This window comes from Camellia sinensis, chromosome 4 (assembly GCF_055761805.1).
Source record: "Camellia sinensis isolate YWXY chromosome 4, ASM5576180v1, whole genome shotgun sequence".
Taxonomy (NCBI): domain Eukaryota; kingdom Viridiplantae; phylum Streptophyta; class Magnoliopsida; order Ericales; family Theaceae; genus Camellia; species Camellia sinensis.
In genome coordinates this window covers 150,645,532-150,664,749 of record NC_138964.1, presented here as the reverse complement: position 1 = coordinate 150,664,749, position 19,218 = coordinate 150,645,532, and the positions used below count along the sequence as shown (strand labels likewise).

Here is a 19,218-nt window from a genome sequence, read left to right as displayed (position 1 = left end):
CTCCTCAGTTGGTATTTCTTAATTTCTTTATTTTCTGTGCTTTATAGTTGGTATTTCTTAATTTCTTTATTTTCTCTGTGCTTTATGTGTAGTAAAAGTACTAATTATGCATGCTAAGCACGGACAGAATTTAGCACCGATCTGAACCTTTCGGTTTTGCTAGTTGACGAACTGAAACCGGCTACATGTTATGGTTTGGTTTTATCGGTTTTTCAATTTAGTATAAATTAGTGATTCAAAGCAAGGGAGATGGTGGGGGCAGCTCTGTAAATGTTTCCTTCTCTAATTGCGAAATGTATAGTGTTGACCACTTATCTTCTAATGCTCAAAAGAGTTATAATACAAAAATTATTTAAATATAATATTTTAGTCGGTTCAATCAGACCAGACCTTATAAATAACTGATCAAAACCCAAAATTTGGTCGGTCTCGGATGGTCAGTTCAATTTCACTTGTTTTTCTTAAAACCACTTTAAAGTCTAGAGACTAACTAAACTCCAGGTCATACAAAAATACCCTTCAACATTTTGCTCTTTGCATTCCTAGATCACAGAAAACACAAGAAATATCGAACAACATAGAAGAATATTTTTATTTGGGAAAGCTAAAAACAATGGGAGAAAGAAATATAAAGTAATAGAACTGATAAATTTTTCCCACAAAGAAACATTTGTTTTTTTTGTTTGTTTTGTTCTCATTGCTGTATTAATCATTTATTTATTTTTCATGCTGATTGGGGTGTGATATCATTGATCTTCTGGTGCAGTGTTTTATAAAATTCCAAGAAGAGGTTAACTTCTTGGTTTCCTTGACGTTTTTCCTCAATCAAATTTCACCAAATTAGTTTGTAATGTTTTTCAAAAAACAAATTCTAAAAACAAAATCAAACAGAGTAATTGGAACCGAAGATGATATATTAATGAATAGATATGGACATTATAAATACGATTTGTAATGAACATTTTGATTCTATGATCAAATTACTTCATAATAAAAGTGAGAGAGAATGATCTAATATATATTTTTGGGTAAACTATCAATAGATCATAATAGTTGGATTTAATTTTCATCAAGTCTTATTGAAAATAAGTCATAGCATAATCGTCGCTAAAAATAATTTTTTGTAACGATTTTTTACATGTCCCTAAAAATTAATAATTAGTGACTTTTTGCGTCACGGTTTTTATAATTTGTCGTTAAAATTTATAATTAGTGATTTTTTTTGTGACGAATTTTTCAAACTATCGTTGAGAGTTAAATTTAAATTATCGCTAAAACTTATAATTAGTGACATTATTTTTAATAAAATTTTCAATCTGTCGTTAAAAATTAACAATTAGTGACGTTTTTAATAATATATAATAAAAAAATATCATTAATTATCATAGGACCTATTAGACAATAAGTTCACTTATTAGAACTTATACGCAAATCTACATTTTTCTTTTCCTAACAATGAGGTGGAAATCAGTAATTGTTAAAAAATACAGATTATCAATCCTTTTCTGATTGAATCTAATTATAGAAATGAACTCACACTTAAGCTAATTATAGAAGAGAGAGATATATGGAAGCCACAACTCTAAAAATTATTCATTCTTCACTATGCTTCCTTCCGGACTGACAGCAACTACTAGGAAACCCTACATCTTGCAAACCTTGCTGTCATTGCATGCTTCACCCTATCAAGGACAAAAAACAACAAACACAGAGTCATCATTGGATTTGAGAATCAAAGTCTCATTTCAGTGTGTTGTTTTGGTTAGCTTGGAAACGGAAACATTTCGGAAACATTGAAAAAATAATGAAAATGGTTGAAAATATTTGAAAACAAAAACAAAAACTTACATAAATGTTCATTCTTAAAATTTAAATAATTGAACATGTTGAAGTCTATCAATATTATAAGCTCCAAACCACTTAGTTTGGGGAAGAGGTTTGCCATTATAAGAAAAAAAAACATTAAAAAAAAATGCAAAATACTGTAGTAGGAATGAAAAGAAATGAGTTTATCATGTTTGATTAATCTTTTCCTCTTCTTATATCTAGCTCCTCAAATTCTCTAATTTTTTAAATACTTTTCTTTTACTCTCAAAATTTTCTTTTTGACAAAAAGAGAAGAATAAAAATGAGCATTGTTAAATATTCTTAATAGGTATCAAAACAACATCATAGATTTTCAGTGTGTTTTATTGCATTTCGGTATGTTTTGGTGGAACATTAAAATTTCGGTATTCCACTAATGTTTTGTTGTCTTGGATTAATTCTTAGGTCCCAAACCATCTTTTTTGCCTAAACCAAGAAAAATAGAACCTCAAGTTGAACATAATCATAATTAGATTCATGCAACTTTTAATAATTTGATGGGTAATTGAATGGAAAAAAAACATAGGCGGTTTGTGTATCCAAACCTTTTTCTTCCGCACCTCCAAAACCTCCTCTAAAGGTGGCCGACCTGTAACTAGAAAGGACATTAGCTAAAAACCATTGGTGAAATTAAGGAAACCGGGGGACAACAATAAGAGCAATCTGCATTGCATTATCTTGTGAATGTTTATAGGATATTACATGTTTGTAGGATACAATATATAAGCATATTACATATTTGTAGGATTGTGTGAATGATTGTTTGTGTATAATAAACTAATGTTTGTTTGTGAACATGGTTTGTTTTAGAAGATTCATGATTCTATTCGTACGATTCGATGAGTTTCTAACCAAAACGGTTTGATTCGTGTTGTTGAATCTTAAATTGAATGAATCTCCATTTGTTTTGTTTTGACATAAAGTATTTTGGTATTTTTCGGTGTTAGGTTGTACCAAGAATTCAAAAACTATTTTACACCAAATAGATTGAAAAAGCTTACAGATTTAAGTTTTGCAAGTCATTTTCTGAATGCGACGGTCCATCCTTTATTCAACTTAACATCTTGACAAGAATAGCACAAGAGACTGAGTCTCAAGCAAGGTTTTAAAAAACGGCCGCAACCGTTACGTAACGGTTGTGTTGTGGTGGTTACCGCTATCCGTTACGGCCGCTTTTGCAGTGTGATTAAGATTCATAGGTGTGTCGGTTGTAGCGGGTGCCGTAGCGGTCGTAGCGGTGCCGTAGCGGTCGTAACGGTGCCGTAACAGTCGTAACGGCCTATTACGCACAGTTACGTAACGATTTTGAACTGCTTCTTTCAAAAAAACACAAAAAAAAAAAAAAAACTAAATATGGGGGAAGAGGGGGAAGAGGGATAGAGAGAAGAAGGAAGATAAAGAGAGAAGATGGAGGAGCAAGAGATAGAGAGAGAAGAGAGAAGATGAAAAACATCTTATTGATTTGTTGAAACTGTAAGACCTATGCTATTTTATTCAGCTGTTATCACTCAACCATTTTATTTTTGTGTGTCTATCTATATATTGTTTGAAAATAATAATAATAATAATAATAATAATAATAATAATAAGTGTAGTTATTATCTATTTGGTGTGGTTAAAATATGTGTATATATATATATATATTTAGGCTCTTATTTGTTCTCTTACTTTTGTCATTGTTTGTCTTATATATAATAGTTAATGATTGATTTTTTTGTATAATATAAAATCATTAATTATTAAAATAAAATGTTAAAAACTCAATTTATAGTGATTTAAAAATATAAAATATATTGGATCATACTTAAAAATTTACAAAAATTGATCAATATTTATTTTAAACCCAATAAATATGGTCATGGAAAAAAAAATATGCGTATCAGTAAGTTTTTTTCAAATTGTGCGACAATAAAAAAATTCACAGTTCCAGTTACCGCAATCATACCACAACCGTGCCACCGCCACCGTTATGGCGACCGCAACCGCTTTTGAGAACCTTGGTCTCAAGTATGGTGAAGCATTGTACTTTAAAAATTGATTTGTGGCTCCATGAAACCAATGATCTGGTTCAATTAGATCTCTTGGCATGCAATGTTCCAAAGTCTACTAACATTAACCAAGAAATGGCTTGTTTTTTATGGGATTTGTTTTTTTTTTTTTTTTTTTTTTGGGGGGGGGGGGGGGGGGTAATAGTTTGTTGCTGTTGTGATTCTTATGTCTCATTTCAGTTCAATTGGAAGGTGTGTAAGCTTTGCTCCCATTTTCCTTGTATGTCAAATGTTTGATAAAATGTGTGTCAATGGATAGCTGTTGTTTTTTGTTTTTATTTTTAAGTTTGAGCCAAACACCGTAAAATAAAATGAATGATAAATTATTTACTGTAAAATGTTTTGCATGAAAATATTTTTCAAAATAAAAGGTTTTACGTCCAAACAAACGGAGCCTCAATTTCTTTCTCTTTGATTCGCTATGATTCACTATGATTCAATATTGTTTGCATAATATCATTTTTGCAAATAAAAAAGAGAAATTAACTGTATTGATATATGTGATACATATACATATATAAAATTATATATTATGCTAAATATTTACATTTCGACATGATTCATAATTCACTATTTTAGCAAAACGATTCACGATTTGACAACAATGCATGTGAATTCTCTTCTTGGGGGCAAAATATGTATAGTTTTAATGCTTATTTGATGGCAGGTTAAAAGATTGATATGGAGTAGTAGTACTAATAATAGTAATAATTTGCATATTAAAATTTGCAAATAACATGTATTGAGGTATGCATGCACCAATAATTATTCCAAAATTGAGCTCAACCCTGTAGTTCATGGTCCTCCTTGAGATTTTAGTGTTCATCATGCTTGGTTAACTATTATAGGATATATTGTTAGTCGCAGAAGTCCTTAGATGGTAGGCTGTCACTAATTTGGAGATTTAAAAAAAATAATAAATAAATCACTAAATGCCCAGTAAGGTTGATTCTTTCTCTAGCGTATAATAACTGTTTGAGCCTCATTTCAACTATCAGAAATCTAACTGCATTTATCTATTTTTCAGTCTTCACAAAACCAACAGTGAACTCGCACTAGCCGTACAAGGACTCACTATTAGAGGAGGCTGCAGTTGTACTCGACAGTCCCTACCGAATTAATGAAGAATTTAGTAGGCTGCCAGAGAAATTTCCATGTATTTGTTAAGTTCCAACCAGATCTCACTATTAGAGGAGGAATTCCTTGTATTTTTATTAACAAATGGGGACAGTAGTTGGTTAGATGCAATGTCCCCAAAAATGAGAGAATGGTTTGATGTTAATGTAACCACTGTCATGATTAATGAAAAATTTTATTAATTTTATTTATGAAACCACTCAAAATTTTATTTACTTACTGCATTTCCCTTATCATCAACTATTACATCTTGAGTCACATCACTATTTTTTACACTGATGATTACATTTCGTAAAACATTAGAAAATTCTGTTGCATCCATAACAACTGATCCTCTACGATCAACTTCCTCTTTGCTAACACCAACCTCTGAAATCGACGGACCAGGATCAACATCACTAGTGTCATCACCACCTCTGCGTACATCAATCTCTGACAAACTCAGACGACCTCTGCGTTCATGAATAACTGAACCACTTTCCCCAAAACCTCCTAACAACAAATCTTTTCGCCTCTCCGGTAAACCAACAGACTTAGTCCGTGTCAGAATCGGAATGGCCTTCGTTGGAGGGCAATGCCAAACATCAACATTATCATTAGTATATTTTTTAGATAACACAACAATAGAGGGGGCCCTCATTTGCGAATCTTCTGGCATGTCACTCGTAGAATACTTTAGATACCCCTTCATTTTACAATACGTAACCCCCCTTTTAATATTCGAATTTTCAAGTCGATACTTCACCATCCATGGCACCTGTTTGTCGTTAATTGAACAATAACCATTCCCATAATAGACTAACTCGCATTGACAATCCACTGGGAAAATAAACCACGCCTGCAAACTGTCATTACCGTCTAACCTCCGATCATAAATATTTACTCTGACCAACCCACTAGCATTGGGTGCGCAAAGGGGGAATATTTTATCAATATTTTATCAACCTTAATACTTTTTTGTTTGTATCTTAACCTCAATTGAGAAAATAAATTAGGCAACGCAAGTTCAATACAACTGAAATCACTTGTTGAAACACCTTCAACAACCCCAGTTTTTATATCGTCCATCTCCATTAACCTGAACATTAGAAATAAAATACATAAAATTACAATTCTAAACAGTTTTAAAGTACATTTGGCTCCTTAAAGTAATCTTGCATTCCTTTCCACTAACAGGAGCAGCTACTAAATATATGGCTCCCTTTTGAATACTTCCAACATTTCCCAACAGCGTATCTTTGTAGTCCGTCCAAACATCAACTGGGAAGAACCGGTCTACAACTTCTATCCCGTGACGAATGTACTCTTTGTCCTTGCCACCAACGAGCTTGAAGGACTTTTCCCCTTAGCTGAAAATTCTCCCCATTCGACGAACTCGCCCTCTTTCTGTATATACTGTCTACTTGCTGTTGGGGAGTGGAGTTTTTCTATATTTGGATGGTAGATCCTCCCGTTGGTTCTAGTGAGATCGAAAAATCTCGGGTTTGAGGTTTGGATCTTCTTCGTGCATTGAACCATGGCATGAAGGTAAGGGTTTCCATCTTCATGGAGCTCCCTTGCGACAAGTATGTAGTATGACTGACAGGCTAGTTGGAGGAGAGATTGTAGGAGTTCTAGGAGTTGTTCTTTTGGGCATGGGCATTGTGGGTAAGTGAGGAAAACATTCTTGGCATAAAAACGGAAAGAGGCTTGGCGAGGCATTTTGTAGTGGTAAACAGTGAACTCACACCAGCCGTACAAGGCCTCCCTATTAGTTAAAAACCTGGTGTGAGTGGTGTGACTGGAGGGCACTGTATTAATATTACCAGCGCCCCCCTCCCGCTGATCTGAGCCGTCTGTACTTATGGACACGTATATGGATGTAGTAAAAAGGAAGTCACACCCGGGCCCAGGTGTGAGTGGTGTGAGTACTTTTGATTCCTTTGCCAGATAGTGCTATACACGTGTCGCTTTTCTGGTAGTTTGCGTGGCTGTAAAGAAAATATTTTAGCAGAATGATAGACATAAAGCAAAGGCGGGAAAATAAATGCGTTTGAATTATTTTGAATGGGGAATCTTCGTCCTTACACGCGGGACAGTTTTGCTATATATTTGGTACCAGAAAATATTTTATGGCATAGAGGAATATGCTTTTGCAGTGGGATAGCTATTGTGGTGAAGTTGCTTTCTGGTACCTTATTTCGTCTCTCCTTTTCTTTTTGTCTTTTTTGTTGATTTATTTGGTATACAATGTTGTACTCCTTATAAGAGTATCCCGAGAATTACGGGCAGTTCACTCAAATGTGTGTAGATCGCTTTTTGACGTGGCAAATAGGGCTGTGGGAAGAGAGCCGGCAGTCAGCTCCGGCGAAGTTTGTTCCGGTGTACGAGGAGCAGATGGCAAATATATCAAAGCTAAGGTGTCTGAACAGAAGGGTTAGCAGAGGTAAGAGAATCAGCAGAATTTGTAGGATAAAAGATTTGGAGTGTTTTATAAAAAATGGAAGGAATAGGAAGCAGCCAGTATCGGACCCCCTTTGCGTACCGGAGGTCAAGGACACCGGCGGTCAGTGGATATAAGCGGAGTTACCGTGGTCGTGCACCTTTTAAGGCGGTGTACATTCGCCGACGGTACGTTCAGAATATTCCGCGCTACATTAAGAAGACTGAGAGTGGAGTAAGGAAGTTGCAGTTGTACGATGAACAATTAAGGGACGTTAAATTTGACCGCCGATGTCCTTGACCTCAACCAGACCACAATAACTTCGTTTATATCCACTGACCGTCGGTGTCCTTGACCTCCGGTACGCAAAGGGGGTCCGATACTGGCTGCTTCCTATTCCTTCCATTTTTTATGAAACACTCCAAATCTTTTATTCTACAAATTCTGCTGATTCTCTTACCTCTGCTAACCCTTCTGTTCAGACACCTTAGCTTTGATATATTTGCCATTTGCTCCTCGTACACCGGAACAAACTTCGCCGGAGCTGACTGCCGGCTCTCTTCCCACAGCCCTATTTGCCACGTCAAAAAGCGATCTACACACATTTGAGTGAACTGTTCGTAATTCTTGGGATACTCTTCTAAGGAGTACAACATTGTATACCAAATAAATCAACAAAAAAGACAAAAAGAAAAGGAGGGACGAAATAAGGTACCAGAAAGCAACTTCACCACAATAGCTATCCCACTGCAAAAGCATATTCCTCTATGCCATAAAATATTTTATGGTACCAAATATATAGCAAAACTGTCCCGCGTGTAAGGACGAAGATTCCCCATTCAAAATAATTCAAATGCATTTATTTTCCCGCCTTTGCTTTATGTCTATCATTCTGCAAAAATATTTTCTTTACAGCCACGCAAATCACCAGAAGAACAAAGTTTATGTCATTATCTATTTTCTTTATGTCTATCATTTATTTTCCCTTTTCTCTTTTCATTTTTCCAATATAACACGTTGTGATTTTGTTTTCTTTTCTCTCCTAGTGAGAAAGAGGCGAAGTTTACCCACCCTTCTCTTGTGCGGGTGATTGTTGAAATGCCCTTTTCAATGAGTAATGCATAGCTGATATATCCTTGCAATTCTTATTCAGGAACTCTGTGAATAAGGTGCATCATTCTGAACCTAGAAGCTTGTAGCTACAGTTCCAAAACAAACTCTCTCTACCAATATTGACAGGAAGACACATTGAAGGAGAAAACTGTAAATCTTTGAACATAGCTTTAGTTGATGTTTTTACAAGGGAAGTTGTCAAATATGACCAAGGTTTTGAAAAGCGGTTGCGGTTGCCGTAACAGTGGCAGTGATGCGGTTGCGGTTGTGGGGTGTAAAGGCCGTAATGTAACAGATGCGGTAACCGGAACCGTGAATTTTTTTTTATTTTTCGCACAATTTGAAAAAAACTTATCGATACGCACATTTTTTTTTCCATGATCATATTTATTGGGTTTTAAAATAAATATTGATCAATTTTTGTAAATTTTTAAGTTTGATCTAATATATTTCGTATTTTTAAATCACTATAAACTAAGTTTTTTACATTTTATTTTAATAATTAACAACTTCATATTATACAAAAAAATTAATTACTAACTATTATATATAAGATAAACAATGACAAAAGTAAAAGAATAAATAAAAATTAAAAAATATATATATATATATATTTTAATCAAGCCAAATAGATAATGACCACACTTATTATTATTTTCAAATAATATATAGATAGACACATACAAACAAAATGGTTGAGTGATAGCAGTTGAATACAATAGTATAGGTCTTATAGCTTCAACAAAACAATAACATGTTTTTCATCTTCCCTCTTCTCTCTCTCTATCTCTTGCTCCTCCATCTTCCCTCTTCTCTCTCTAGCTATCTCTCTTCCCCCATTTTCAATTTTTTTTTTTTTTTTTTTTTGTTGCGTGTTTTTTTTGAAAGAAGCAATTCGGAACCGTTATGTAACGGTGCGTAACAGGCCGTTATGGCCGTTACGGCACCATTACGACCGCTATAGCGGCCGCTACGACCGACACACCTATGAATCTCACACTGCAAAAGCGGCCGTAACGGGTGGCGGCAACCACCACAACCGCTACGTAACAGCGTTATGTAATGGTTGCGGCCGCTTTTTAAAACCTTGAATATGACCCTGAAGCCTCGGCAAGAGTGGAAATTGTAGTTTGTCGGGTAGATCCTGATAGTGATGAAGGACATGATTGGACACCACAAGAGTTCAACTTAAAGATTGCCAAAGAAAGCAAAGAAAAAAAGCCTCTTCTGACTGGAAATGTATTTCTGAATCTGAAGGAAGGCATTGGCTCAGCAGATGCGATTTATTTTGCACATAGATCAGGCTGGATGAAGAGATGTCAGTTTAGTCTGGGCGCATGAACTGTGAATAATTTTGATGGGACTAGAGTTATAGAAGCAAAGTCTGAACCCTTCTTCTTAGAAGATTGCCACAGCAAATGCAAGTGATTCTGATTTGATTATATTTCTGCTATCCATTATTCAAAATCTTAGGTTTTAGAAAAACCATGATGCTAAAAAAGTTTGATGTCCATTCACTACAAAACATAAATCTTAATAAGCATTGATGATGTGAACTTAATGTTATGGTGTGGGCAAAACTGCTGGAAGAAGGTGGATGCGGAAAAGCAAGAGTATTGTATCGTAGAAATTGTCTAATTTTCATTTGTATCACCCAGTTTGTTCTATATTGCTAGATAAGATTCATCTAAGTAAGTTGTGTGGTACCAAAAAAAGGTAATTTCCAAGGTCTCAGTTTTGAATCATCTGGAAGCTGAGTGTCAAATTCAATGAGTTGTCAATTTCAATGAGTTCCAGGATGCATATCATGTGATGTGTTAGTGGTTTCACTTGAATCTACATTGTTAACCACATTCCTCTCATTTTGAACTTCTGGGAGGTGGATTAATTTTCTTCAACTCTTTTTCACCGAATCTCATAAGAAAAAGTAATTTGGAGAACATGTGGGCATTTAAGGCAACATTTTTCTAGTTCATTCCCTTTTCTTCCTGGTCTCACTTTAAACACGAAGGTGTTTTCAATTTTCGAGCATTCGTTTTCTTTTTTATTTTGTTTGTCTTTGCTGCCTCTTCTTTTAATTTATTTTACAGAGTGTTAAGAGTTCAGTGAATGTGACAGTATAATACTCTTCACTGTAAGAATATTTCCGCAATGTGGGTTAAGCATAACTCATTACTTTTATGTTTGTCAATCGGATTGAAAAGAATGCCTGATTGAAACTTTAATTATTGATTGTGATCGATAAAGCTTATAAAGGTTGGTGCACTTTAGTTTTGTTGTGCGCAGTGGAAGCTCTGTTACCAATTTGGTTGTGCAGAGAACCTGGGAAAACTCAACCACACCAAGATAATTGATGGTTACGAATATAGAACAGAAGAATCATACAAATTATGCAAATCTAAGATAGAGAAGGAGGAGGTCTCCCAAAATTCTTAATTCTCACCTACGCCGAAGCTTCAATGATCCATATATACACCCAAGCCTTATGCATGGGCAATCCTAAATAACATAACAATCCAATAAGAAAAAAATTAAAATTAAAATTTAAAATTTAAAAAAAAATAAAATTAAGCATAATCCCAAAATTTCAGCGACTTCCTTCTAGGAAGCATAGGCATGCAACATTACGCGACATGGAAATGTGGATGCAATACAGGCCACAACACATGGGGGACATGCCCAAATGTTTAGTTCTATCTATATATTTATTATAGGTCATAAATATAATATATATATATATATATATATATTTTATTCAAAAATAATAAAAACAGTGAAACATAAGACTAATTCCTTACCTTAAGGATTAATTAGTAAAACATTATAAAAATTTACGTTGTTTTTCTTTTATCATTGGATTCCAAGTTAGTTTCTTAAATTTGCAATGTGTTTCATGTATGCCTAAGTTTGTACCCCAAGTGATTGTAGTGTGTCTGGGTATAAAAAGTAAAACATGATAATAGGACATGTTTGGATTTGTGTCCAACACGTGTCAAGAAGTGTCTAATGAGTTCCAGTGTTTCAAATGTGTACGACACACACATGCTACCTTCATAGAAGTGTTCATGCTTCTTAGGCTTCTTTCTACATTTGTAGTATGTGTGAAACTTCCCTCCCCAATCCTCATTAGATAGGACTTACAGTATTGGTTATAAAAATAGTGTTTGTCCTTACTCGTGTGCTCCATAAGTTGCAATCTCTCCATTAGTCTTAGCAACAAGAGGGTTAGAGAAAAGAATTAAAAGACTTTTCTATGCTTCTGCATTGTGTCTTCTAATTAAAGTTGGCAAGCATGGACACAGGTACACATGTTATTAATAGTTCACTGAAATTTTGTGCAGTTTTTTTTTTTTTTTTTTGGTATTTCACCAGTTACTAATCCAGTATACGTATAGTAGGCCTCCTTCGCCACTCCACTAGTGGCTCGGCTTGGTCTTGCTCCCTTCGCCCGCCTATCGTATCGGCTCGACTTCGTCCTAGAAGCTACTGCTTCCACCTCTCTAGGTTTCGCTATCGCTCATGATTGGTATATGGATCTCTCTATGTAGTGGTCGGCCTTCTAGAAGCTTCACCAGTAGCGACTAGTCGCTTCCCGAATGCCTCTTTACTTTAGTATGGTCCAGTCTTTCCAATGCCTCATTCCTTGCCGCCAACGTACGCTACTAGGAGAGTAAGCAAGCTACCTTGCTTGCATTCTAGAAACGGTAGCTTCCGCGCCCTTCCTGCCTGCTGAAATTGATGTGAATGATCGTGACAACTCTTCAAATCCTATTCAGTCTGATTAGATATGTCACTGAAACAAAGTGATTCCATTCTGTCTCTGTTTTATTTTCGGATTCCGAGGATGAGCCAGCCGATCCTAACATCATTTATGAGGAGCCGGACGACGAAGCCTCTTCCTTAGATAAAGATGTCTCTGACGCTACTCTCCCGGCAAGAACAACTTTTTCTATTGTGATTTTTTTGGCGGGTTCGGTCAGGAGGGACAAAAGAGAGATGCTTTGTATCAGTCAAAAGCAGATACCGCCCCCCCATGCTCCCACGGTCCTCTTACCGAGGAATAGAAAGGAAGGACCCGGGGCCAGAGCAAGTTGGGTTGGGGTATAGAGCCGTAAGCGCCGTGGGGGGTGATAGAGGGCGTGCTCATACGGTTCATAGAAGGATATGATCAACTCGTTGATTGTTGGGAAATTTCACTCCTCTATATTCGAAATATGCCTTTCTAGGAGCATTATGATCTGCAGCTCAAATGGTCCCTTATGAAGTCTCTGTTGGTCTTATTCTTATTGTGTGCCTTGTGAGCGCGTTTGGATCCGTGAAGGCAGTCGCTCGGATGTTACCCTAACCCAACCCGGGAACGGACCGGAGGGAACCGTAGCATAGAGAATGTCCGCGTCTCGTCGCAAGGCTCATTTTTAGTTGTGGGTCATAGGACGGGCTTCGGGCGGGCAGCTTTATCTGATCAAAGGCCGGGGCACAAGGGTCCTGGTACTATCCAGGTGCGAAGAACCTCGGAGGCAATGAGCAGAAATCTCACTCACCGGCCTAAACGACAAGTAAACACTCGAATGTGAGAGCAAGGGATCACCCAACGAATGGACGAGCTCCAAGGAGAGAGGGGGGCAAGAACCATGCTTTCAGAGAAGTGGCGGTCCGAATCTTATCTGAACTGCGAGAATAACTGACTAAGCCGTGCCATAAGGGGTCATTCTCCAAACGGGACGGGGCCAAGCCTTTAGGTTGTTTAAGTAGGTTAGGTGACAGATCGGCCATAGGAGTACTTCGGGATATAAACCAGGGCAACAAATGTTGAGCATACGACGATGCCGCCCGTTTTCATTTCGTGGAAGTCCCCGACAGAGGAAAGGGCTATAGGTGATGGCGCGTTTTGCTTCTTATCTAGAGAGGGGCACTGAAATCGTTCCTATTGGGTCGTGCGTGGCAGCTGGTATAGATGAATAAAGGCGGGCCGCTTGAACGGGACCTATTCTCTTAATAGGCGGCAAAGCGGAATAGGAAAGGGACCGAGCTGACTGATGAGTGCCTTTTTAGCCTTTAGAAAAAGGCTCTTATGTGGAGCTAACATGGCTGGCTATATACAAGTATAGCCAAATCAAGATGAGACGGGACGGACGGTCAGAGGCCGCAGCGAGACTACCATAGGAAAGGCCGCCCCCGCTAGCTAACACAGAAATGGATTCCCGGAGAGCAGTAGTCTCTATGTGAATCTCTTCCCGACCGGGCTAGGCCGAATCGGGCCACCACTTGGGATGGGAATGGCTCCGCCCACATGGATCATTTGATGAAAGCACTCCAGCCCAGTCGCCTCCTCGAAGTGGTTTGTCAACCACGCCCCTCAAAACAATGCTCCTCACCAAATGCCCTTCCTTGGGTTGGGGCAACACAGCAATGAGTAGTTCGCTCCAGGACCCCACTCCCTCGAGAGCAAGATGCCGGCCGAGATGGAGCTGGGAGCCAACCTATACTTTCTTGGGGCTTGCCTTGCCCCAACATCAAAGGGCGGGCGCTGAAAAGGAATCAGTCCAGCCTCTTCAAGAAAGCCTTGCTTGGTAGGTGCTGCCTACTCACTCGAACAATGCTCTGAACACGAAAGTGTACAGTTCCGCCCCCTTCTCCCATGCTGAGTCACAGGCAGCGCCTCGGAAAGCACGGACAAGCCACATGCAGGGAAACTTACACGTGTGGTTCTGGCCGAGGACCCCAGTATACTGTACTAATATGTGTAGGTCCCCGTAATTCGAGTGAGATTGTCATGGCGCAAAAGCAGATACGGTCTGGTATTCCCTTGTTCCTTGTATTGGTTATGTTCTTCATTTCTTGTCTAGCAGAAACTAATCGAGCTCCGTTTGATCTCCCAGAAGCGGAAGTTGAATCAGTTGCAGGCTATAATGTAGAATATGCGCGGGATGCGATCCTTAATAGTTCACTGTTGGCGGAAGCCAATGTCCTGGGGTCTCGGGGACTCATTTTGACTGAAACAAGGGGCGGGTCTTTACCAACTTAAAAATATTCTATTTTAGGGAGCCAAAAAAGGTGAGCGCCTTTACGCAAGCCTTATTGAAAAGGCCCCTTACTATAGATAGGGCGTTAGCGCCCCTTATTGAAAACTCAAGGAAAGCCTTTTGATATATGTATTTTATTAATGCGCTCAAGCATGCGAAGAAAGCGAGAAAAGCCCTATATAATTATATTAGTAAAGCCTAAACCCCTTTACTATTATAATTATAATAGAAGGTAAGGCCGACTTTCGAGCTGTAACTTTACAACGATAGGGCTTAGATAGGGCCCTTCATTATTATTAGTAAGATAGGTTGCTTGAGCACATTAATAAAATCTTAATATCATATCGGCGAAACTTGAGTTTGATTTCAGGGGCACGCGTTAGCGCTTTACTAATAAGATAGAAAGGGCTTTTCTTGCTTGTTTAGTAAAGTCTTGCTTTTCATTTTGATAGGAGTAGGTGCTTCCTGGGGCAGGGCACTCTTTATTCGAAACTAATGAATGTCGGGTCGGGGCTTTCTGCCTTGTTATCAAAAAGGGAGTTGGGTAAAGCAAACTCCCTCCTTGGACGAGCACGGGACTTAGTCAAGTAGAACCGGGTTGCTCTGCTTGATGCTCCGATCGAAAACAAATCAGTGGGGCCATGCCGGTATAACTAAATATGCATTAGAAAGGTCAATCCCTCCCTTACGACACCAAAAAAATCGGGCCGAACTTGCCCGCCCGCGTCCATAGAAAAATATCGTGGCAACGTAGACCTAAGTGGTCATATTGGATCCTTGGGAACCATCACAAGTACGGCCGGCCTATATTTGAACGAAAATGTCGTGTCGTCCAGCGGAGCCTAGAAGAAGGTGACTCGTGCAGACAGCTGACTCCTTTTCAATAGAAAAGAATAGCCAAACCAACCCAGTTGGCTGGTCAATCTCAAAGATCTTATCGGCCGGCAAACCGGAGACGGACGACCACGGTCCCGACCTTACCAGCACCGAAGGTGTACTAATCAATGAACCCCCGAAACTTCTTTTCTGACAAAATCAACCAAGCCTAACTGGTCACGACATCTTGTTGATATTGATTGAGTTGGAGGGACTTTCGCTGACTGAATCCATCCATAAACCTAGACCCCGGTAACCTTTGTAACCAAAGCGTCACGACAACATCCAAAGGTTACCTTTGGATTCTTAAGTAGAGGGGCAAAGAGGAGCACGTAGGAATGCCAACCACTACATAAGTCACTAGTGGCTGAGAGAAAGCGAGCAACACCTTGTATAGGTTGGGCGGAGCTTGAAGAAGCGAGCCTCTATCAGAGAAAGCCATTGCGCGCTAGCCTAGCTAGTTTTTCAACTGCTGTTATGTTAGTTGTAACGCGCCTTCCCTCCTTCTCTCACTTCAGAAAGATTTAGCAGTCTTTTCTTATGATGACCTGGTCGAGAGAGTACGATACATCGGTGTAAAAGATTGAGTTGGATCTGTGAGGTTGCTTATAGTAAGGCCTGGTTGGAAAGTGTTCTTGCCTCTATCATTAGCTCGGGTAACGGAAGTTCGCTGGGACTTCTTTGTACCGCCCTTAGGAGTACGAAAGAAGAATGGATCCAATACCAAGATGACTACCCCCGGCAAGCTACTCTCGCCCACTTCATCTATTCTAACAATGCTTTCTCAAGTAAGTAATCCAACTTCTTCTTCCTTGTCTATCTTCTTTTCAATCAGTAAATAATGGGATTAGAGGGTATCTAGAATCCCTTGTACCGAGCTATCTTGCCTTTCTAATCTCATAAGTTTTATTCTTACAACTATCTTTTTGAAGCAGATAGTTTACAGTGCTCATTCTATAGAAACTGGAAAAGCCAACTCATGTTTCCACTCCATTTTCATTATGAAAATGTGTCACGTCAGGATCCGTTGCTCAAACCGAATCACACCAACGTTATGGAAGTTCTTGGATCGTGTAAAATAAGAGTAGTACCAAAGGCAGCACCTTCTGCTTTAATAATAAAAAATGGAAAATTGGCTATGGAGATTCCGCGCGGTCAGAAATTAATACAGACACAAAGGGCTTCGACAGGAAAGTCGTTTCGATCCAATCCATTCTTGGGGTCAAATAAAGACAAAAAGGGATATGTCAGTGACCTAGCACGACAAAGCACTCTCCGAGGGCATGGAATGTATAATTTTTTGGTCAGAATCTCCACAGTAATGTCTCTGTTAGATTCTCCAGTCGAAATAAAGGAAAACTCCATTCAATTCTCGATGGAAACGGAGTTTTGCGAATTCTCCCCGGAACTGGAAGATCATTTCGAGATCTTCGAACATATTCGAGGGTTCAATGTGACAATTGTCACTTCGGCCAACACACAAGATGAGACTTTACCACCGTAGAGCGACTTTTTGCAAAAAGATGAGGGGGAAACTCAGTAAGATGTCGGAGAAGCGAAATATACGAGATCACAAACGTAGATTGCTCGCGGCTAAATATGAATTGAGACGAAAGCTTTATAAAGCCTTTTGTAAAGATCCCGATCTTCCTAGTGATATGCGAGACAAACATCGTTATAAGTTGTCCAAGTTCCAAGAAATAGTTCCTTTGCACGAGTAAGAAACCGATGTATTTTCACGGGTCGCCCTCGTTCCGTATATGAGTTCTTTCGAATTTCTCGTATCGTTTTTCGTGGATTAGTATCTCGAGGTCCTTTGATGGGCATAAAGAAATCGTCTTGGTAGCAACCACCAAACCAATAGAACAAGGGTTAGCTCTGCAGTTGGTCTACAAGCAAGGTAAGTAGGTCCATTACTGGCCGGCTCCGGACCGAAAAGACCTAACGGAGTAATCCCTTATCTCGGATCGGAAATGCTAACTGGGCAGGAATCGAAGTGGGGGATCTCTTTACCGCCTGTGTCTATCTCCTGCCAAGTATGCTCCCCAGACATAGACTACGTACAGGGTAGTACTCTTGGAAAGATAGAATATCCCCGTGTGAACATAACATTAAGTTACGAATGCAACTCCTGAGGGATCTACCACTATTCTAAATATAGTAAGGCGGAGAACTGTTGTTCATTGGAGCACCGGAGTGCAGGGGTTGTTTCCATCATTGAAGTCAGAGTCTGGGACTGAGCCTTCCGAATTATAAAGACAAAAAAATGCTTAGTTTCGTTGGAAAAATCAACGCAAATATCATATTTACTTTCTCTCGCCCTACTTCTAAGGATAGATAGAAAAGGTTGGAGAGAGTTACTTTATGAAATTATCTCCTTTCCAAAGCTGCGCAAGGCGGCCCTCCCAAAACAAAGCGCCATCCCTCTTTTCCCCTCGAAAGACCCTCGCCTCAGTTCCTATTCATTTGTGGGTCGGGACCCGAGGGCCTTTTTTCTTCTCAAGAGGTGATTTCGAGAATCAACCAACCGACAAATCCGTAGCCCAGGTGACTCACAGCCTCCCTCTTGCCCAAATGAAATGGGATAAAACAAATCAATAAGCTTTTTGATTGATTCAGGACGCAGTGAAGCCAAATTCAATCAAGGCAAAGGGGGCTTACTTTTCTTGACGCTGAGTCATCTTATTCTTAGCTATGCTAATGGAACAGGAAAAGTTTTCAGATGATATGGACCCCAAGAGATGAGCGAAAACCTCCAATTGCTTAGGGGTCGCACCCTGTCCCGCTTGGTGGATGAAATCTTCTCTCCTTTTAGAATTCTTTCTCCCACACACCTTTGCCCTCTTTTACCGAATAGGAAAGTAGAATCTTCCAAGCGGACAGAAACCTAAATTTCCATTAGATTCATTCCTAAGCTTGCTTTGTTGCAGCAAGATGATCAGTCCGAGAGTGCTGGAGAGAAGAGAAAGCGATAAAAACCTCTCTGATTCGGTCATTGAGCAGTCGGACGACTCTTCAGTAACCCAAGATGACCCCTTTGACGCTTCTTTAGCTGTATACCCCCTCCATCTTTTCGGAGGTGGAAGAAAGGTTACTATAAACATTCTTAGTAGGGCCCCAGAACGCTAAAAAGGTGGGGGAACAAGAGTTGCCATGATGGAAAAGAGAAATGACTATAAGAAACCAACGATTCTCTCTTCTTAAACAACCTATATCCTCCACTCTTAATCAGCATTTGATAGATTATCCAACCTCGAGCAATCTTAGTTATTGGTGGGGGTTCGGTCCGTTAGCTGGTATTTGTTTAGTCATTCAGATAGTGACTGGCGTTTTTTTAGCTATGCATCACACACCTCATGTGGATCTAGCTTTCAACAGCGTAGAACACGTCATGAGAGATGTTGAAGGGGGCTGGTTGCTCCGTTATATGCATGCTAATGGGGAAAGTATGTTTCTCATTGTGGTTCACCTTCATATTTTTCGTGGTCTATATCATGCGAGTTATAGCAGTCCTAGGGAATTTGTTCGGTGTCTCGGAGTTGTAATCCTCCTATTAATGATTGTGACAGCTTTTGTAGGATACGTACCACCTTGGGGTCAGATGAGCTTTTGGGGAGCTACAGTAATTACAAGCTTAGCTAGCGCCATACCTATAGTAGGAGATACCATAGTGACTTGGCTTTCGGGTGGTTTCTCCATGGACAATGCCACATTGACTTGGCTTTGAGTTGTT

At 38.9% G+C, this 19,218-nt stretch overlaps 1 protein-coding gene across 5 annotated transcripts in view; it reads right to left on the bottom strand.

Moving 5' to 3' along the window:
* Positions 1-1,628: 1,628 nt before the first annotated feature.
* LOC114264390 (Putative thiol-disulfide oxidoreductase DCC) overlaps positions 1,629-19,218 on the bottom strand; it is a 217,959-nt gene continuing 200,369 nt past the window's right edge. For 2 of the 5 annotated variants that reach the window (XM_082866541.1, XM_082866540.1), the window contains one exon: positions 2,191-2,455. In XM_082866541.1, the coding sequence (XP_082722667.1) occupies positions 2,268-2,455 (188 nt within the window). In that variant the 3' untranslated portion in view covers positions 2,191-2,267. Of the gene's footprint in view, positions 1,683-2,190; positions 2,456-19,218 lie in introns of those variants that run through there. The other 3 variants (XM_082866538.1, XM_082866536.1, XM_082866534.1) reach the window with 3 other exon arrangements.